Here is a 22,680-nt window from a genome sequence, read left to right as displayed (position 1 = left end):
TGCGAACGAGAGCTAACTCAAGTGCAGGACGCTAAGGTGGTATATTTTTTTCAGATTTTTTTTTTTTCTTCTCCGTGTTTTTCTATCTCCGTTTCTGTTCACTTCCTCCTTCACCTCTTGGTATATCGCTAACGTTCCTCCTCTGCCTTCCTGCGCCATCCTGCCAGGTCACCGCAGGATATCGGGCCCTAACCTTGAATCCCCGAGACGCCCGCGGTGGCCGGCCATTATCGTGTGTTCCTTTGAAGGTTGGACAAACGTCTTCTCTCTTGGAGGTCATCCGTTTGCTCCGGCAGATCGCGAGCGCCGCAGACCTTTTTTTTTTAGTCGCAAGGATGCATTTCTCCATTTTTATGACGGTTTGTTTCGTTCGGGAGGTAATGGGCGGCGCGGATTCGATTCTGATTCTGACCTGGAACATGGCATTTTGGTTTCGATCTTGACCTCCTTCGTGGTAAAAGAGTTAACCCCGTCTTTTTTATGTGTTGCAGGACCTTCTTCTCTGCCTCCTTTTTCTCTTCCTCCTCTTTCTTCTTCTTCTCCTCCTCCTCCTCCCCCTTTTCCCCCTCCTCCTCTTCCTCCTCCTCCTTTTCCTCCGCATCCTCATCCTCCTTGTCCTCACACCATTCTCGTGCGTCATTCTTCTCTCATTTCTTCTCTTCTTTCTTCTTCCCAATCTATAATTTAAGAGTTTTGTCGATCATTGTCCTCCTCCTTTAAGGTGGCAGGAGCCTTCTTGCTGTGGAATCGTGACCTCGCTTCCCGGCTGCACTTCGTAGAGCGCCAGTTCTTTTGTCGTCGGTAAAGTGCTTCCGTTCATGGTTTTGAATTTCGAAGAGAGAGAGGGGGAGAGAGAGAGAGAGAGAGAGAGAGAGAGAGAGAGAGAGGGGGGGGGGGCATTGTTTTTGCGTGTGTTCGTATATATGTATGTATATGTGTGTTTGTGTATGTGTATGTGCCTATTTGTATGCACACTTGCTCATACGTGTCGTCAGAACCTTCTTCCCTCTCCCGCCGCCAGTCCATCTCTTGCCCTTGTCTGCAGGACGCTCACGACCGACCCGCCTGACCTTACACACAAAGAATATTCTAGTTCCTCAACCCCCGTGACCCGCCCGCCCGTCGGGAGGGAAAGGAAGCGCAAAAACGGAGAAAACCAGAATTACTCATTTAATGGCAGGGTCACTTCCCGGCCGTCGACATGGCGCTTTCACGGTGAGTAATGCGCACCTGTCCTGTCGCCGACGGGGTGACCTGGGAGGAAGGGCCGTGGAGGGTCCCTCGTCACAGCTTGCGAGGGGCGCTGTGGCCCTCAGTTGTGGGAGGTGGGTGGGCCCCGTTCGGGCTTCCCTGCCCCGGCTCGGGGTGGGGGCTTCGGCTGTTTTGAAGCCTGGAGAGGCAGGCGTCAAGGAGGGAGGCGCGTTTATGGATTATTTTATTTCTTTGCTATCACTTGCATTGCATGACCTTATTTTTAATGTTTTATCGTCGTTATACATGCAAAGACCATTTATTGCATATACACACATGCCATTTATATATATATATATATATATATATATATATATATATATATATATATATATATATATAATATATATACACACACACACATACACACACGCACACACACACACACACACACACACACACACACACACACACACACACAGACACATGGACACAGACACACACGCACACGCAGGCACACACACAAACACACACACACACAAACATACACACACACACATACACACACACACATACACACACACGCACACACACACACACACACACACACACACACACACACACACACACACACACACACACACACACACACATATATATATTTTCCCCTTATAAATATGTATATATATATATATATATATATATATATATATATATATATATATATATACACATATACATATACATATACATATATATTTATATATCGTGTGTGTATATGTGTGTCTGTGTGTCTGTTTATGTGTTTGTATGTATGTATATGTATATCTGTTAGAGAGGGCTTCATGTTGTCATCTGCAAGTGTAGGCGAGCACTTCGTCATACCGGTTGCAGGGTGACCTTGGACCCAAGAAGGGGCCGGGGAACGCTCCACGCTGCGGCCACCTATTCTGGAGACGTGAAGTGGCTCTCTAGGAATCACCGACTTGTTGATTCTAAGGTCGTTCAGCTGCTGTGACAACTTCTCTCACGCACTCTCTTCCTGTGATCCACCAGAGGCGATTTTCATTTGTTTTGTTTTTTGTTTGAAGGTATTTCTATTGAAAGACTTCCTCTATTGTTTTTGTTTGTGGTTTGTTCCGTTAATTAAGCTAGATAATGGCAATAGAAGCAGCTCCTTGTGTTGAAAATAGACTTGAAAAGCGCCTCTATCTTCAGTCCGGCCGCTCGAGTGGCGGTAGAGACATCCCCTCTCTATTTTTCGCCCCCCGGTCCTCCTCCTCCTGGCTGGTTATCCCTGTCAAAACAATCCGCCCATTCCTTCCTCTTCTCATCCTTATTCATCTCATCATCCTCTTCACTCCTCCCCCCCCCCCTTCCCTCCTGTTTCTCCTTTATCTCCTCCTCTTGCTGTTCTTCCTCATCCTACTCCGTTTTTTTCCTCTTCCATTATTTACTGTTCTTCTTCTCTCTCCTCATTTCCTTCTGCTCCCCTCTATCATCCCCCTCTTCCTTCTCATTCCTCCTCATTCTCCTTCTCCCCACAGCCGACAAGTGCATCCGCATTGCTTCCTGTTGAAGGCAAATATTTAGCATGTAACCCAAGCTGCGAGGGAAGTCCTCGATCTTTTTCCATTCTGGCCGAGGGCGAGCCTTGTCCCGCCCGCAGCTGCGTGTCCTCGACGGCGGCCAGGGAGTCGACGAAGGATCCCTCTCCCGTCCCCTCCTCCTGCTGAGCAATTCCTTTATGTAGTGACTGGGAGGGTGATGTTGACGCGGTAAAGCGATCACATGTTCATCGCGACGGCGTGTGTGAGGAGCCTTTGACAGCCTCTCGGGCCAGCTGGGAGTGTGTGGGGACCTGCACGTACCCTCGCTGTTCTTTCCTCGCTCCCTCGCCTCTTCCTGCTCTCCCTCTTCACTCACCTTTTCGCCCTTTCGGTTTCTCGGATTCATTTATTGATCTATCTGCGCGTCTCTCGGTATTGTATTGTTTTTATCGTTCTGCCGTGGCCTCTGGTAGTGGTGTTATCACAGCTGTAGTTTTCGTCCCTGCTGTATTATTTCATTGCAGTTCTTATCGTTTATCCTGTTGTTCACAAAATATAGCGAGCTTTGATATTGATTATTACTGTTAGTAGTCGTATGAATTGCATTTGTAATAGTATCACCATTTTCATTGGTACTGAGTTATGGAAGTAGCAATAACTGGACTGTCCTTGTCCATTATTACCGTTAACTCATTTAACAACACTGATATGCTCCGCGTCTTCCTCTTGGTCCTTACCCGCCTCCCACCACCACTACCACCTGCCCATCCCCCACCCCAGGAATGCCTCGGTGCATCTCAAGTCCTCGTGGTGCGCAGCCATGTTTGGTCTTCCTCTGTTTGAGTAACAGCTTGATTCATCCTGTAGTAAATTTATCTGCCTCTGTTTCCTCTTCTTCCTTTTTCCACCTCCTCCTTCTTTTCTTAATTTTCCTGTACCACCTCCTCTTCTTCCTCTTCTTCCTCCTCGTCCTTCCTCTTCCTCCTCCACCACCTCCTCCTCCTTCCTCTTCCTCCTCCACCACCTCATCATCATCATCTATCTCGTCTTTCACTGCCACATCTTTCATCAATACTCTCATCTGGGATCAGACGTTACAGGGTAAACATTAAAATAGCGTCTAAAGGCTTACCATTCATCTGTACGTGACTGTCAGGTGTGTGTGTGTGTGTGTATAGTTGTCCGATTGTGCGGACATGTAAACTGCGTTGAGTGGATCTCCCAATAAAGTCGGCCACGCTCTCGCGGCGAAGGGAAAGGAAGACATGGAGGTAAAGACGTCGTGAGAGAGCTTAAGGAAGAAACGGCGCTTAATACGCCACTCGACGCCCATCTCTCCGGCCTCCCGCCCTCCTGCCACGGATCCTGTTCCACTAGCGCTCGTTGTCCGGTCTACTCCGTGACCTGGGAATGAAATGGGCTTAGGGATACGGGTGGCGTTGCGATGCAGACCACGACGCCCGCGCTGTCTCGCTCCAGCCATCGGGCGACGGCTCCTTCGCGGTATTTCGGGGCCTCGAAAGGCGAATGTTCCTGGAGTGATCCTGGGAGGCGGCGGGTCAGCCACGTGCGGGGAGCTGAGAAGGGGGAGGGAGTTGGAGGAAAGGGGGGGAGGCGTCGTGTGTTTGTTTTCACGGGGTTGTCCTTCGCAGCCCCGATTCGAAGATCCTCAAATACCTCCCGACATACCCCAGATGGAAAACCCCCCACCCGCCCCCTTCCTCCGTCCACGCGAAGGCCGCGCAAGTGGACTGACTGCCAGGAGGATGAGGAAGCCTCAACGGCATATCCGTCCAGGATTATTTTGAGCCTCGAAGGACAAGGGAGCGTGGGGGCAGACGCGAGAGAAAAGAGAGAAGGAGAAAAGCGCTGCGAACTGCCAAGCGTCAAAGAATGGGCGCAAGGGTGGGCGACTAAGAGACGTTTCGACTCTTCTCCGAACCCAAACACGGAGGAAATATTGCGACTAATTATTCTGCCGAGGTATCTGCCGAGGATCTCTCTCTGATCTCTCGCAACGCCGAAGGAAATTCTCGGACAGAAACAGGGGCGTAGCGGCAGAAAATAGCATCAGGGGCTCTTGCTGGTAAACATGTTTTTTTTTTTTTTATTGTGCTGGGAAGGCAGAGTCGAGGGAGGAGGCGGAGCAGGGATACCAAACGGGTGATCACCGACTTGCTTCTTGTAAATACGACATATTTCCCGCCGGTGGTTGGTTGACGATTCGTAGTTCCCCATCCCCTCTCTGTCTCTCTGTCAGTCAGTCTCTATCTATCTATCCATCTCTCTCTCTCTCTCTCTCTCTCTCTCTCTCTCTCTCTCTATATATATATATATATATATATATATATATATATATATATATATATATATATATGTGTGTGTGTGTGTGTGTGTGTGTCTGTGTGTGTGTGTGTGTGTGAGTCAGTCAGTCTCTCTCTCTCTCTCTCTCTCTCTCTCTCTCTCTCTCTCTCTCTCTCTCTCTCTCTCTCTCTCTCTCTCTCTCTCTCTCTCTCTCTCTCTCTCTCTCTCTCTCTCTCTCTCTCTCTCTCTCTCTCTCTCACTCTCTCTCTCTCTCTCTCTCTCTCTCACACACACACACACACACACACACACACACACACACACACACACACACACACACACACACACACACACACACACACACACAGAGAGAGAGAGAGAGAGAGAGAGAGAGAATAAATAAAATAAAACCCAAAGGAGCATGTACAGCGTAAAAAAGGAACTGCATGTTTGGGGGATCGGTGCGGACCGTCTCTACGACTCCAGGGAATGTCTTTAGGCCTAGGCCTTTCTCTCGGTAACGGGAAGGATAACTGGAATTTATGCTCCTGTCGGGAATGGTTGATTGGATGGGAACCTCGCACATGTATTGGCCGTCGTTCCAGTAATGGAGGGCGTGTCTGGGAATGGACAAGTTTATTACCGAGCTATTTTCGGCAGGTACTTTATGGTGGATGATGTGATGGATATGCGTGGCAGGGGAGGGCCACGATGCCTTCTGTAACAGGTGTCGTGGGTCTGGGGCCATGTGGGACGAGTCTAATGATAGTGTTGATGGAACCAAAAATGCGTACGGGCTGGAAGGCGTCCAGGTGTCTGCGAAGACTCATTACTGCCGTCATTTGTTGGTGTTGAATATAATTTGCGAGTCACGGCGATAGGAGGAATGAGATGTTAGGCGAGCGACGGCATCTCATGGTGAACGCTGACATGTTAGAAGCACGTTTTAGGTCGTTATTGCAGTGTATTAAGACGTCCCTGGAGGCGTCAGCGCATGAGAGCGATGGCTGTTATGGGCAGGTTTGGCGCGGTAGGAAGGGCCAGAGGTCGGGTGAGCCCACCCATTTATCGCCATGTGTGGTTGGCTGCCACACCTGTGCGCATCGGAATAAAATGTGTAGGAGAAGGTCGTGGCGTGTGTGCTGCAGTCCTTCTGACCAGCTCTCTCTTCCCAACCTACCTGCAACAATGGTTATGGCTGCAATGTGGCACTCTGCCAAGTGCCCTCGGGTGTCTAACCACTGCAGAGCGCGGTTTCCATTGCCGCTAACTCGTTTGCCCGAAGCCCCTTCTGAGCTCAAAATGAATCTTGGTATATATTGGGAACATGACTTTTATGTAGTTTGTTAGGAGCATAAAGCACGTGTTTGTGGCATCAGGAGATGGGTGAGTTCGTTCGTGCGTGCGCGTGTGTTGGGAGCGCCGCCAAGCAGCGGGCTCCGCAGCGATCAGCTGGTGGTGAGCCTGGTCGTGTCCCGCCTCGCGAGCCTCAGTCTAGCTGGTGCCGCCGTGCAAGGAAGGCGCGCGGCCGGCTGCTCGATACCACGTTGTCTTTTGTGCCGCGCGCTAAGGAATACACCTTATATTTGTGTCATGGTCCCAGAAATCAAGCCTTTTGTTAGGGACTTCAGCTACCTACCAGAAAGGTTACAGTTTGCTTCAAAGCACCGCAGAAAACGGTGAACCTTTTTTTTCCTTTACCAAATTCTCAAGACATACCGCAAGGAATAGTTGCCCAAAACTGAAACTCGTCTGTGATGCAAAATTCATTGCAATCGTTTTGCCAGCGTCTCTCGAGTAAATATCCGCAAGTGCAACTAGAGTGAGTGAAAAGAGTGATCAGTGTGAGTGAAGGTTCCGCTGCGTCTCCACGATGAAGTACAGCAAGGACAGCCCGGGGAGCAACATGGCCCTGGTGCCCCTGGAGTGCCAAAACCCCAACCTGATGATCGGGTGCGAAAAGTCCGTGATGGTGGTCCGCGCCCTTCAGAAGGAGCGGCGCAAGAACAAAAGGCGCGAGAAGGAGAACATGTGGAGGAGGAACAACCACAGAAACGCCAAGAATGACCCCGTCGTGGTCCACTACCCCGCCAGGTAATTGTCCTCTCCACGTGTACCTGTGCGCTTGTTGGGCCCGTGGTCCGTGTCACTCATGTCGGCCGATGTTGCGTGGTTGTGTTGGTGGATGTTGTGTTGTTATGTTGATGGACGTCGCGTGGCTATGTTGGGTGTTGTGTGGTTATGTGGTGGACGTTGCGTGGCTATGTTGAATTTTGTGTCGTTATGTTGGGTGTTACGTGGTTATGTTGGTGATGTTGAACGCTTCGCTGGTATTTCTGTCTGTCTGTGTGCCCGCGGGACCAGATTTCCCTGGATGTCATTTAGATAACGGCTGTGATAGCGCGTGCATCCAATTAACACCTTGGGAGTGAAGTGATCTTTAATGTATAACACCAGAGAGCGTGGTTAGAGCTGTTCCGTCATCGGTGTCGCTTTTAGAATGAAAATCCTGGCCTTAGTGGGATGTGGAGGAGGTAAGTGGAAGGACTCGCTGAAGGAGGTGATGTATGTCCCGCGATGCCTTGTGAGGCGTTGGACCTCAGGGGGAGTGGGGGGGGGGGGAGGATGCCCGTTGCTGGTGCTCGGCAGGATGCTAATGAGATGCTGCTCGCTGCGCTTATCTTATCAGCAGTCCGAAAATAAAGGGAGGGATGTCCTTAAATTAGCACTGAGGGAATGGGAGAAGTGTAGGATGTTTTACTAAAAAGGGTTAGATAAAGTTTTAAATACAGGGTGAACCTTTACGTATCTACTGAATAAATAGGTGTGCGTGTGTATGGTGTATATATATATATATATATATATATATATATATATATATATATATATATATATATATATATATATATATGGATATAGATAAATAAATAAATAAATAAATAAATAAATAATACACACATATATATATATATATATTTATTTATATCCATATATATATATATATATATATATATATATATATATATATATGTATATATATTTATAACCATATATTTAATACATATATACAAATGTATACATATATTTACATATATATACATACACACACACACGCTCATAATACATGTATATTTATTTATTACTTTGATATTTATATACATATATACATACATATATATATATATATATATATATATATATATATATATATATATATATATATATATATATATATATATATATATATATATATATTTATGTGTATGTGTGTGTTTATGCACGTGTGTATGTACCTATCAATTTATATGTATATGTTTTGCCCTCCCTGCCTCCCACGCGTTGCATCAGCGCTTCCTGGATTCGTCCTGCACACATCACTTGCAGCTCCTTCGCTCCTTAGGGATATTGCAGGATGTTACGCCTCGGCAACCTTGCTTTGTCACCTCCTCCGAGTTCATGTTCGTTCGCGCAGAGTGACTCGCTGGCTCCGAATGCTGCCACGTTAGACGAGATTCCGCGCGTATTGGCCATTAATGATTGTTTATTTGCCGTGAATCATGCGCTGGGCTGGTGGCTGCGATGTGGGCGTGACGCTGGCTTGTTACACGTGTTAGATTTTCGTTTGGGTTTTCTGGTAACATTGGTTTCAGTCTGGTTTTGTTTCGGTTGTGGCTTTCAAGGAGAAAGGCCATAGTGTATGCTTGGTGTTATGATTTTTATCTTCTTATTGTCTCGGTTAATTATTTCCTTTTGGAGAGTTATTTTAGTTCGCGAAAGAGAGACAATGCCGTATCAGAGATGTCCAGCGGCTGTTCTGTTCATTGTTCCAACGAGGCGATCCTTTGTTCAGGACTCGGGTGTAGGGAGGGTGTGTGCCGAAGTCGCTTTGTTGTGCAAGGAGAAAGGTTGACGCTGTGCATTCCTTGAAGGGTGTTATATTCTTGTTCTATTTTTAGCCTCGCGAGGATCAGAACATTCGCGGGGAAGTTGAGATCGCGAAGGGGGAAGGATCGATGGGTTTGTGTGGTAGTTGATACCCGACGCGCGTGGTCGGGCAGGTGTGTGACGGAGGAGGTCGGTTACGGATGGGGCACCGGGCGGGCAGGATGGGCAGCCCTCGCTCGGGCGTGGAATGACGGGGAGGCTCCGCTGCTTTCGTCGCCCTCTCCTCGCCCCTGTGACCAAGACGACAGCCCTGATCCTTTTCGTCACGCGGATGAGTGAGTACGGCAGGTCATGCGCGGGGGGCCTCAGCCTCGTCGGGGACGCGATCATATTCCCTCGCAGCCGATCCGCGGTCCGGCGCTGATTGCCCCGCCCGAGATTTGCTGTCGCCCGCGTGCCCGGCTCGGGCGTTTAACGTTTGGATCCTTGACTCTCGTTCGGTAGTGTCAGGGTGACGGCGATTGAGAAATACAGGAAGGTCGGAGGCAAGGGCTGCGAGGGCGATCGGTCGCCGTTTGCGGTTTCGCATTATTCCGTTACATAAAGAGGCGTGCGTCGGATTGCATAAGAGCTTGCGTAAGACTGTGAGTTTTGATGTATTTATATTTTGGCATGGACGAGCCATGTGTGTATGTGTGTGCTCCTCTAGCATATTTCTTTCTAGATCGAATGAGTGCTTTGCGGGGCTTGCGGTCTTGCTCTTCTGCGAGGAAGTTGCTCTTGCGGTCGCAGCTGCATTGAGGAGGTGTTAACGGCGGAAAATGTAGGTTGGAAATCGGAGAAGGCGATATCGGCCATTATGCTCAGGGCTAAGGTATTGGCCTCACCGTTCGTGGTCGGCCGTCCCTCCAGCGAGAACTGCATCCTCGCTCTCGCCGTTTCCCTCCTCGCGGTGCCCCTCCCCCGGTCACCGCGAGAGAAGCGGTTGAAGTGTTACTGAATGTAACGTCTCGTGGCCAAAATAGGCACCGTGGGGCCGGGCAGGGGAGGGGAAAGGGGGTGGGGAAGGTCGAGGTAGAGAAGGAGGGGGATTTAAATCGCTCGGTGTGCTCGACCTCATGACTCCGCCCACGCGGTCACACGCTGGCCGTTGGCGCGAGAACTGTAACCGACCTTCAGATGATTAAGCGGGCATCATATTAATTTGAAGAAAATTACTTTCATACTTGTGCGTGAGTCATTTAAACTTCGTGAAACTGAATACTGGCCGTAAGAGAGATTTGTCCGTTGGGCGCATGCGACAGTTACATCCCTTGCCCGTCACTTTCACTTCTAAAATTGGTCCACATTATTCTCGGCTGGCTCCGCGCACCGACGCTCTTGTTTTCTTAATGCTTAATATCCTCCATTTGTCGGATAAACCAAGATTATATTCAAGAAATCCCTCAAGGGGAAGGAAATAGGGCGAGGTATGGTTGGATGAATGGCGGCGTTTGGCGGGAAGACCATCCGTTGTCGCGCGGGGCGGGGCATGGGGGCATTTGGCGCCCGGGCGTTGGGGTACTCCTGACAGGGCTTTGTCTGAGGGAAGTTCTCTTGCTGCATTCCTCTTCTTGTTTATTAGAATAAACTTTATAGGTCATCTTTGTTATTCTCACGAGGTCGTTTGTTCGCTTTGACCTTTTTCTTTGCTGATGTTTGCCTTCCCCAAAAGACGGAAACGAAGAGCACCTTCCCTTAGCCTCACCTGGACAGAGGAAGCGATATCGGGGGAGGAAGCGAAACGGAGAGCACGGCGGGATAGTTAACTCCGCGCGGGGAGGGCAGCGAAGGCATTAGCACATACAAACGCACACACATGCACATGTACAGCACACACACTCGTGTATATATGTGTTTGTTTCTTCTGTCTTTCTTTTTTTCTTTTTTTTTTTTTTTCTTTCTTGACGTTTTCATTTTGTTATTGTACTTGATTATTGCATGATAATTATCCATTTACATCTGAATCAGCACACAGTATTTTTGCCAAAAGCTTTATTTACAAGAATGATAAGAAGAATGTTATCTTATCCAAACCGAGGAGTTCAGGGGCAGAAGGCGGTGCAAGATCTGGCGGGAGTTTTGTTGCGATAGGAAGGGAGTTCGTCTTTAGGAAAGCTTCGTGTGATCTCTCTCTCTCTCTCTCTCTCTCTCTCTCTCTCTCTCTCTCTCTCTCTCTCTCTCTCTCTCTCTCTCTCTCTCTCTCTCTCTCTCTCTCTCTCTCCCCCTCCCTCCCTCCCTCCCTCCCTCCCTCCCTCCCTCCCTCCCTCCCTCTCTCCCTCTCTCCCTCCCTCCCTTTCTCCTATTCCTCTCTTCCTCTCTCTCTGCCTCTCCCTTTTCTTCTCCCTCTCCTCCTTTTCTTTGTTCTCCATCCTCTCTCTCCCTCTTTTCCTTCCCTCTCCTCCTTTTCTTTGTTCTCCATCCTCTCTCTCCCTCTTTTCCTTCCCCCTTCCCCCTTTTCTCTTCTTTCCACTTCCTCAGCCTCACGAATCAGTGCCGGTGATAACCAGAGATAAGCTCGCCCCCGCGCCCGGCCTGCGGGGGACGCGTCTCGGCGCCGTAGAAAGTGCACCGCGGGTAAACATCCACCTCGACTTTCGTATCCAGTAATTGTAGCGAAAATGATGCACGGTTTCCATGCTTGACAGATGGCGCCCTTTCTCTCGATGGAGGAGGCGTTCTTGCGCGCGCGGGTTTTTCGTAACTAAATATGAAGGTATTAGCCCGTGGGATTCACGCCATTGCATTGCTCGTGACGAGAGCGGGAACATCTGCGTTATATTCTAATGTGTAGTTTTTACTTCCCTCGCGCTCTTTCTCCCTCTGGCGAGATTTTTTTCTTGGAGGTGAAGGGAGGGGAGGGGGTAAGATGCAATAGCAGCTGTAATTGCAGTTACAATGACGGCCTGAGATGGATCCGCGATTTAATGCAGTGAGTGTTGCAGCACAAGCTCTTGTTGCGCCGAGGAGCGTGCAAGTGGCTCCGATAATGACCGTTTGGCGAAGTGTCAAGGTCGTTGGCAAGCGGATAAACGTCGTCGGTCTCGCACGTCCGGCCCTTGTTGCTCTTGTTGTTTGGGTTTGTCTTATCGTTGTTATCGGCGTCAGTGACGTCACTAAGATGACGGCCTAAGATGACGGCCTAAGATAACGGCGGCTACCGTGTTCCTCCTCTAATCTGATGACGGATAGGGATGCTTTACAAGTGTTCAAGAAAAGGGGAAAAAGTAGCGAACAGGTGGAGTTGCCGCGACCACGAAGAGAGTAAGAGGGTCGCCGTGTACGCAGGGCATCCCTTCCCCGACCTGGATTTTGCGTTGCGTCCAAGGTGCCAACAAGGTTACGGGGCTTCTTGTGCTTCTCGGGGCACCAGGAACTTGCCTCTTATGAATAAAAAGTCTCACACACACACGCGCACACACACACACACATACACACACACACACACACACACACACAGAGAGAGAGAGAGAGAGAGAGAGAGAGAGAGAGAGAGAGAGAGAGAGAGAGAGAGAGAGAGAGAGAGAGAGAGAGAGAGAGAGAGAGAATACGAATGTAGCTTAAACGTCGTGGGTGAGGAAGGTGAAGGTAGCCCCTTATTAGGCGCCGGGGCCTGAGCCTGAGTGCGGTTCGGGTGCGGCACTTACAGGTACCGGGTTGACATGGTCTTGGGTGCCATTCTTGGCGTGCGTGTGTACGTTCGTGCGTCGAGAGCCAGCTTAAGGGAGAGAGAGGGAAGGGAGCGCCGCGCCCCGCCCGCCATTCATGCCGCTGTGTCCCCTTCGTCGCGGAGCCTCGCCAAATACGGAGTGAAGGTTCCCCGCCACCGCCTGCCCATGCTCGCCACGCGCAAAGGTTCCCTCCTTCTCCCCTCACATTTCCTCATTCTTCCCCCGCCGCCTTTGGAAATTGCCCGTCCACCCGCCACGCGATTGCCGTCCGCTCCTGGACAGCCCGACTCTGCGCCAGAATTCCCACGCATGCATGCACGCAGACCCCCTCCCCTCCGCCCTCCTCTCCCCCTTGAGCCCGGGCCACCTGCCTGGTCATCCTCACCCTCATAACCTCTTTACCACGGGGAGGAGAGGCTGGCCAGGCGCGGCGCTGCCCCTGGGGATGGAGTGGGGAGAGAGAGGTTTCATTGCGGGGAACGAGGATGCAGATTTCGCAAACCCGAGTGTATGTATAGGGCCAGGGTAATGTCTGCCAGAACTGCTCTACACCAACACACCAATTCCTTTGCCACCTCTCCCCTCTCCCCTTCACGCCTCCTCCCCTCCTCCCCTCCTCCCCACCCCCCGCAACTCTCCTTCCTGCAGGAAAACGCCGAAGGAATTGCTCCGAACGGGATTACCAAGCTGCGAGGGGTCTGCCAAGTAAGGCGGGGACGGATGCAGGAAGAGTGACGGAGTCCTCTCGGCATTTGCTTTCCGATAGGCTTGGGAGGGAAGCGTTTTGGGAGGAGGGAGGGAGGGAGGGGGAGAGGGAGATTGTTTCCGCGATGTGGATGACAGAGACGCGGAGGGAGGGAGGGAGGGGGAGAGGGAGATTGTTTCCGCGATGTGGATGACAGAGACGCGGAGGGAGGGAGGGAGGGGGAGAGGGAGATTGTTTCCGCGATGTGGATGACAGAGACGCGGAGGGAGGGAGGGAGGGGGAGAGGGAGATTGTTTCCGCGATGTGGATGACAGAGACGCGGAGGGAGGGAGGGAGGGGGAGAGGGAGATTGTTTCCGCGATGTGGATGACAGAGACGCGGAGGGAGGGAGGGAGGGGGAGAGGGAGATTGTTTCCGCGATGTGGATGACAGAGGCGTGGAGGGAGGGAGGGGGAGAGGGAGATTGTTTCCGCGATGTGGATGACAGAGGCGCGGAGGGAGGGAGGGAGGGAGGGGGAGGGGAAGATTGTTTCCGCGATGTGGATGACAGAGGCGCGGAGGGAGGGTGGGAGGGAGGGAGGGAGGGAGGGAGGGAGGGTAGCGAGCCGACTTCACTACCTTATAAGGCAAGAGGCGCGTGCTCCGACGGCGTGACTGCTGAGGCTATCGCTGCGTGGGGAAACTATTGCTTGTTTATGTAATATGTGGTGAGGCTAATCCCCCTCCCCCTCCCCCGCTCCCCCATCGCTTCGCCTCTTTCTCTCTTTCTCTTAATAATAATCACTTGATATTTATAGATTGGTGAGTAATCCATTTACGTGTGTATAGTTTCTTTGTTTGTTTATTTGTTTGTTTTGGCCTGTTTACTTTTTATTGGTTTGTTGGCTTATTGTTTTTTTTCTCGATTATTTATGGTTTATATATTATTTCTTTCATTATTTATTCATTGCCTTTATATTCATATATAGTCTCTCTATCTATTTCTATCTATCTCTCCCTCCCTCCCTCTTCCTCCTTCCCCTTACCCCCAGACACATTTCTACATATGCATGTTTGTGTGTAAAATTATATGAAATATTATATGCAGTATAACCACTCCGTCTCTCGTCTTCCTATTAGATTGCGCGATTGCATAAAAGTCAGTGTAAGCGCTCTTGCGTTTGTCCACTTGTTAATGATAATGCTATTTCTGGGGATCAGGCGCGGCCGGTACGAGGAAGTGGCAAGGTACGGGTGCCTGTCCTTGTGGCGACCAGGCACCCGCGGCACAGTCTTCTTCAGTCGCTCTCCCTTCCCTCCGATGCACGTCTTTGTGGCTGGGAGGGTGAGGGAGTGGGGGAATGGGTGAGGGAGTGAGGGGGCGAGTGAAAGAGAGGATGGGTGGGATAGAAAGTGAAAGCGGGAGTGATGGGGCTCATGGGAGAGAGGAGGAGTGGGATAGAAGGCGAATGAGGGAGTGAGTGAAAAAGAGGGTGAGTTAGGCAGTGAGTGGAAAAGAGGGTGAGTGAGGGAGTGATTGGAAGAGAGGGTGAGTGAGGGAGTGAGTGGAAGAGAGTATGAATGAGGGAGTGAGTGAAAAAGAGGGTGAGTGGGGGAGTGAGTGGAAGAGAGGGTGAGTGGGGGAGTGAGTGGAAAAGATGGTAAATGAGATGAAGGAGTGAGTGAAAGGGAAGATGAGGGAGGGAGTGAATTGTAAAGTGGTTGAATGAATGAGTGGGAGTGCCAGTGAGTGTGTATGTGTGTTTATGTGTGTGTGTGTGTATCTATGTATGTATGCTTGTATGTATGTGTGACTTATCATTGCAGATACCCTCGTTGATTTCCCTTTTGATATCAAGTTTATTAGATCCGCATCAGTGTAGGCATCAGTTTAATTTCGAAGGGAAATTGACCTGTTAATTTACTGTTATATTTGACGTCATACACTTCATATTAGCCGAAGACGTAAGACCTCGTCTATTCATGCCTGCGCATATATTATTGCTTCCTCCATTTACCGCTCAAGAAAAAATACGCCCCCCCCTCTCCATACCCACTCCTCCTCCTGCGGTGGGCTAACAGGAAACTCTAGTGGAGAAGGTTGTGACACGCCACCCACCTGGCCGTCTCTGCCGCCCGCCACCCCCACCTACCCACCGCCCACCGCCCTCCGCCCTCCGCCCTCCGCCCTCCGCCCTCCGCCCTGGCCTCCAACGTGCACCTGCAGACGGAAGGGCCAGGAACCTCCGCGCCTTATATGCTCCCGCATGTCGGTCTCTGGCGTTCTTTGTGGCCGTTTGCATGCTGGTCTGTGTGTCTTCGCGGTGGTCTCGCGTCGGCCTTCGTGCATGTTGTGTCTTTGTGGCTGCCTCCTTTGTGGCCCGCGACGCTGCCTGCCTCCCTGGGCTTCCTTGCAGACCTGTCTGGGCGGAGCGGCTCGCGAGACGGAATCTTTGTGGCAGTTCCGTGAGGAAGCTGAGGATGCCTTTTGGTCTCTTCTCTCGTGTAAATAGTTTTATCATTGTTATTATTACCGCTGCTACCACTATTACAACCACTAACATCTTTATTTCAACCTCCACCACTATCTCCACCACCTCCAATACCATTACTACCAGCAAACCAATTTTACTGCTATTATTACTGCCACTACCCTTTCGTAATTAATTTATTATTCATACAGTCGTATGCCTATTATTCATCAGCATTTACATGGGCGCCCGTTGCCTGAGCAGTCGCCGGGCTGGGCCAGGGAAGTGGCGGTGCCTGCAGCCGCGCAAGGGCCAAAGGTGAGCGAGGACGCAGGCTCGCCGGGCCTCCGAGAGGCCGCTCAGGAGAACGGGGGCCTGCAGAATATGGAGGATGGGGAAATATCATGCACGGCGGGCCCCATTAGCATGGACCTTGCAGCATTCGCGCATATTTGGGAAGGTGTTCGATAGCGCCACAATGCCGCGTTGTCCCTCGGCCTCGCGCGCCACATCCTGCTCGGCGCGGAGAGGGGCACGGGCGGGCGCCCTCTGGTTTCCTTCTGGCGGGCTTCTGGGGCGGCCGACATGTCCACGTCTCAAGAGTGACATCACTTTATCAACGTTTTCGAAGTAGGTTTGGGTGCCGAGCTTCTCGCTTCGTTCAGCAATAGCCAGAGTACACGAACCACACTCGGGAGATTCGCGGCGTTGCGAGGGATCCCCGGAGAGAGGTTGGGCGGCGGCCGGCGCGGAGTGGCCGCCTCTCGTGGGAAACGCTGCTGTCGAAATATTCAAATGAGAGAATTACACAGTTACAATCTCTGAGGCTTGCATGAGGGCGTGGACTTCCCTTTCTCACTGTTTTTCTTTCTTTTTTTCTTTTCGTCGTTTTCTTATCTTATTTTTTCGCATCCACTCCTTGCACTTATCTTGTTCTCCCAATCGTCCTCTCCGTCCTCGGCCTCTCCTCAACCCTCACTCCCTTCCCTCCCCTCAAAGGCGGCCACACATGAAGTCGCAACGTCTCGGCTCCTGCAGGGGAGGCCCCAGGGAGGTCGTGAGTCGCAGGAGGAGGAAAGGAAGACGGCTTCACAGGAGGACCCCTCATCCCAGCGCCGCCGCCGCCGCCATTACCGTGTCCCTAGAGTGTCTGCCCCGGGGCGTCATTGCCGTCAGTGTCTAGCCCGGGGCGCCGCCGCTCCTGCGACCAGTTGGCGAGCCTTGCGATCGGATGCCTCGAGGGCGTCCCCACGCTCGGGGGGATGATGATAAGGGCTGCTGGGGATGGGAAGGGGATATCTCTGTGCCTATGTCGGGGGGGGGGGGGGGGGAGTGTGGGTGGAACGCGGGTCCTCCGTCATTGTCTGGCTCGGCGCTGGCGGGGGCTGTTTACCGCTTTTTACGATGCGAGTATTTATGGTCATTTATGCTGTCGCGCCCGCCCGCCCGCCCGCCCGCCCGCTCACTTGCTCGACCACGCGGAAGTGATCGTTGCCTCACGCGCGTGCGTTTGTACGTGTGGCGAAGCGACACTCGTGGCGCTCTCGGAAGCCGTGAGCTGTTGGCTTCGGGGACCGGCGAGGATTTGCGGAACTGCTGCGCCTCCGTCGTTGCGTAATGTGCCGCGCCGCTGGGAAACAGCGCGCGTGAAAAGATGAAAGAGCATACGCACGCACACCCTCCTCAACATACACACACAATTACACGCACACACATTCTATCATTCACAATCACGAAAAAACACGCACACACACACGCGCACACACACACGTACACACATACACAAACACGTACACACACACAAACACGTACATAAACACAAACACGTACATACACACAAACACGTACACACACAAACACGTACCCACACAAACACGTACCCACACAAACACGTACACACACACACACGCAAACACTTACACACACATACAAACCCGTATACACACAAACACGCACACACATACATACAAAGGGAATGTGAGAGAGAGAGAGAGAGAGAGAGTTGAGATAGATAGAGACAAGGAAGGGTGAGGAAACAAAGGACTTCCGAGAGCCGAGAGGGTGCGGCAGGCCACAAGAAGCGCAGGCCGACGGGGGAAAATGAATTGAAGGGGAGAATGTGAATGAATGAAGGAGAGCCAGCGCTTCCGGAGTGGCCTGGCCGGAGAGTAAGGCCCCGGCAGCGCTCCTTGGTTGAAGCGTCTGGAAGCGCGGCGAAGCGAGGCGTGGGCAGATGCTGAAGGTTAGGGCGAGTGGGTGAATGCAGCTGTGGACTCGCTCTGGAGATTCGTCGCCTCTCCCGTGGACTCCCTTCCATGTGGATCACTTCGCCCATGTGGTAACACTCGCCTCCCTCTCTGTTCTCCATCCTTCGGTCTATCCTTTGTCTCCGTTCTTTCCTTTCTCCTCCTCCCTTCCTCATCTTCCATCCCGCCGCCTCCCTTCTTCCTCCCACCGCCCCCGAACCCCAAGGTGAACGAGTCGCTAGCGCCGCCCCTCCCGCCATTCACAAAATGTGCCTCTCGACAAACAGCTGCGCCAGGAATGCATGCGGAGCTCATGCGAGTGACTATGCCAAGTGATTGCGTCACCGGACCGTCAGTGCGGCATTGGCGATCGTGCGAGGTGAATAGGAAATGCGTGTGACCCGCTTGCGCCGCTGGTCGCTGCGCCGGCGCCTCTTCCTCGTCCATGCGGTTCTGTTGTGACGCTCGTTTGTCACTTGGGGAGCCATGTTGTGGCATGTGCTTGGGGAATTGAAGAATAAGTCTCGTAGTGAATGCACTACACATTAATAAGAAAATTACTCAGGTTCTGACAGAGACAGGCGTTGGGGATGGACGGCAATGGTGCTTGTCGCTGTGCCTTCGGGCGGCAATTACCGTGACACTTGACAGGCGGGCCAAGCAGAAGGGATGGGAGAGAAGCACACAATTAGGGTCCAGAAAGGGTAGGGTGTGTGAGCCGCTTCGCAGACTAGAATGGTTGGACGGAGGCTGAGAGAGAGAAAGAAACAGAGAAAAAGAGAAATTAGGTGAGATTTTGGTTTGGTTCAAAAACCAAAGCGGACGAAGCATAGACAGAAAATGGGCTTACTCGTAAAGGCAGCTAAATAATGGTTAGCGGCTGAGTAATTAGCCTTTTAGGGAGACGTGATACACAATTACCCCGAGCTGAAGGACACGCGGGTGAAGGGCGCCGGGGATTGTAATGTACTTTTTCGTTATTCCCTTTCGCTTTATAGAAGAGAAAGGAAAAGGGAGGAGGTAAGGTAAATGATAAAAGAGAGATGATGGAACGGGGATTGATGAAAGGATCGGCCGCCCGCGAGTCACCCAAGCCTCCTCTTGTTCTTAACGGTCGTTCGGGGAGTCAGCTGCGCGGCCTCTTAGCCTTCCTCGCTCGCCCTCTCGCTCCTTTCTCCCTCCTCTCTCCCTTCTCCCTTCTCCCTTCTCTCCTTTCTCCCTTCTCTCCTTTCTCCCATCTCCCCAGCTTCGTAATCACGAGTTGTTCTCCCTCGACCGAAGGGGTTACAGCGGTCGACTGAGCATTTGATTCCGCGTACTTCATAGGCCGGCTGTTCTCGCAAGAAGGGCTCCCGGTGAATGGGCGCGCCCTGGGGGAGTGTTGGCTCATCCGCCGGCGAAGGAGACTGGCTTGGGAGGGAGAGGGGGGCGGGGCAGGCAACGTCCTTAGCATGAATATGAGGTGCTTTAGTGTATTATTATTATTGTCATTATTTTTATTAATAATAATATTATTATTATTATTATTATAATTTTCATTGTTATTATTATTATTATTATGAATACTATTATTATGATCGTATTGTTCGCCGTGGTGGTGACGGGGATTAAGGACTGCCTTCGTTCTGGGCTTGGCGGCGGAGGAGAAAGCACCGAGCCTCCAAGGGTATGATTTTCCGGACGGTTCAATGAATGGGAGTTTTAAATGGCCGCGGCAGAGGACTGGCCACCTGCCCCGAGGCCACGTACCTGCCACCGACACAAGGTTGCGGGGGGCTGGGGGGCAGGGGGAGAAATAGAAGGGGACGCATCTGAAGGGATTCAGTTGGACGCATGGATACAGGCGATTGTCTTTCCCCGGTAACAGGCTCGCACGTTCGTAAATGGGATCCATGTGAATCATCGTTTATAATGCAGATAAATAGGGACTTCCCATTTGGCCAGCGCCCATTGTGTCACCATGACACAACTGGAAAACTGACACGCCTATGCCCTCCCCCCCTTCTCCATCCCTGTGTTGCATAATACTAATTAACCCTTGCGGATATGCAACAATACCGTGTCAGGTATTTGTTATCAGCTCCTGATGAGCCTCACCAAGTGGCCCAAAGGCTGGTAGTCTGGACTCCACGTGCTTTCACTTTCAGTTTTACAGGCGGTCAGGTTTTTTTCGGGGCTCCCTCTCTTCCTCCATTCACCGCCTTTTCACCGGGATGCAAATCCAAGCGGACTTTCCCTTTGGCCGAATTATCATGAGGTACACGCTGTCTGTTCGGACCTCCATCCTCGGCCGCGAGATTGAGGCGGACCCGGGCTTGTGCGGAGATGGCTCTCGGAGGACTCAGGGCGCAGGGCTGGTCCGTCGGGCTGCGAGCGGCCCCTTGCGCGCGCCGCCCGAGGGGACCTCTGCGGCGCTTTAGGTCTACGTCCATCTCGGTCCTATTATATTATATTCTCTATCTATTTGTCTGTGTGTGTGTGTTTGTTTAAAAAACAGAGATAGCGAGAAAGAGAGAGGGAGAGAGAAAGGGGGAGGGGGACAGAGAGAGAGATTGCGAGAGAGGGAGCGAGAGAGAAACGTAAACACGCCGTGCCTGGGACCCGAGGCAGGCAGCCACGTGTCATGCATCTCACCTAACTGTTTGACTTCCGGTCACGTAGCCCGGTGCACATGCTATCTCTCGTCCGCCGCTCGCCCCTTTCCCACATTTCCCTCGTGGTTTTCCCATTTCCCTTTTACGACTCTCTAAGCTCTTGATTTCCTCTCCAACGCCCTCCGCGACGCCGCTGGTTCTAGTCGGCGTGAGAGGTAAATAGTGGATAAAATGATAATAGCAATAGGAATGATAATGCTGATGGTAACAATGATAATGGTGATAATAACAGTAATTGTAATAATAACCATAAACATCATCTTCAGCAAAACAACAACAACAACGTCGGTGAGAATTATAGCAACAGTGCTCACCGTCGGAAGCTCCCGTTCCCAAAGCGAACTTTTTAATCACACGCGAATTCCCGCAAGCCTTGGCGGGCGGAGGGTCGGGCAGGGCTGCATTGCCTTAAACGTGGCACCGGGAAGGCGTGGCGGTGTTCCTCGCGGGCGTGGCAGGGCCTGCTCTTGCCTGGAGGGCGTGGCGGGCGAGGGCGGTGAAAGGTTGTCGTTGGGGGCGGGGAGGAGGTAATATATTTTTTTGTTTTAGTATAAGAACGTTAATCATAACGAGACGGTGAAGGTTCATTTCTCTTCCGTTCTCTCTCTGTCTTTCTTTCTTTTTCTTTCTTTCTTTCTTTCTTTCTTTCTTTCTTTTTTTTCTGTCTCTCTCTTCTCTTCTCTCCTCTCCTCTCCTCTCTTCTCCTCTCCTCTCCTTGCCTCGCCTTTCTTCTCCTCTCCTCTCCTCTCCTCTCCTCTCCTCTCCTCTCCTCTCCTCTTCTCTTCTCTATTCTCTCTTCTCTCTTCTCTCATCTCGTCTCTTCTCTCATCTCGTCTCTTCTCTCATCTCGTCTCTCCTCTCCTCTCTTCTCCTCTCCTCTCCTCTCCTCTCCTCTCCTCTCCTCTCCTCTCCTCTCCTCTCCTCTCCTCTCCTCTCCTTCTCCCTCTCTATCTTTCTATCTACTTATCTATCCTGCACTAGTGAGTGGGAGCGGGGCAGGGAGCGAGGCGCAGACCAGATCCTGCCTCGGGGAGCCAAGTATCACTTGGCATAATGCAATCATAACTGACAGCGACCGCCGTGTGACACATGCAGCGCGCATATGTGATCTCGGTCGCTACTTTCTCTTTGGCTGGGAAGTAACGCGGATGTTCTTTCCCGGCTCCCAGGTCCCATCGTATGCACGAGGGGGATTGCATCAGCCCAAGACACAGTCGGGGTGGGGTGGGGGTAGGGGTGGGAGGAGAGGAGGAGGATAGTTTGGAGTGTCGGGGAGTTTGCATTCGGAAAGCAAAGCAAATTGTGGCCAACTCTGAACCAAGTCAACTTCCGACTCGTCACGTCTTGGCGGCGTTACGACACTGCCTGGAAACCTGACAGCGTGTTTCGTTCACGCCAGTCTACCCTGGGAAGACTTTCATCCAGTTCTTGGGCAAAATGCGTTGATGGGTGGATGGCCAGCACGATTATTCACGCATGTTGTCGTAAATGCATATATAGACATGGGAGAGAGAGAGAGGGTAAGTGAGTTAAAATGAGAGAATGAGTGAATCAGGAGGGAAGGAAACAAAAAGAGCGGCTGTAAGTATGTGAATCTCCTCACGAAAAAACATTTCTTCGTAATGGTAGGACAGATACCACCTGTGCATGTGCCTGTATGCGTGTGCCGTATGCATCCGTGTGACGTGGCCTCGTTTTGACACCTGCTCGCCGCCGTCGCACGCGATCGTTGCAGCGCTTCCCCGTGGCTCATCAACGCCCTCGCCTCCAGGACAAGGGTTTCTTGCACGCGGTGTGTCGACGCTGCAGGGTGGTTGTAGTTGGCGCTAGCCCGTGCTTATCGTCTGATGTTGCTGAGAGAGTGGGAGAGGAAAAGAGAGAGAGAGGGAGGGGGAGAGAAAGAGAGGGGAGGGAGGGAGAGAGGAAGAGAAAGAGAGGGGGAGGGAGGGAGAGAGGAAGAGGAAGAGAGGGGAAAGGAGGGAGA

General features: G+C 51.5%; 1 protein-coding gene across 4 annotated transcripts in view; it reads left to right on the top strand.

Annotated features, from left to right (window-relative positions):
- The window catches only part of ssh (Protein phosphatase Slingshot), a 123,015-nt gene that overhangs the window by 84,065 nt on the left and 16,270 nt on the right, over positions 1–22,680 (top strand). The window contains exon 1 of one of the 4 annotated variants that reach the window (XM_027357696.2): positions 6,494–7,139. The exons of 2 other annotated variants lie outside the window; for them this stretch is intronic. In XM_027357696.2, the coding sequence (XP_027213497.1) occupies positions 6,919–7,139 (221 nt within the window). In that variant the 5' untranslated portion in view covers positions 6,494–6,918. Of the gene's footprint in view, positions 1–6,493; positions 7,140–7,553; positions 7,580–22,680 lie in introns of those variants that run through there. One more of the 4 variants, XM_027357697.2, reaches the window with a different exon arrangement.

Source organism: Penaeus vannamei, chromosome 6 (genome assembly GCF_042767895.1).
Source record: "Penaeus vannamei isolate JL-2024 chromosome 6, ASM4276789v1, whole genome shotgun sequence".
Classification (NCBI taxonomy): Eukaryota; Metazoa; Arthropoda; class Malacostraca; order Decapoda; family Penaeidae; genus Penaeus; species Penaeus vannamei.
This window is presented reverse-complemented; position numbering and strand designations above follow the sequence as displayed.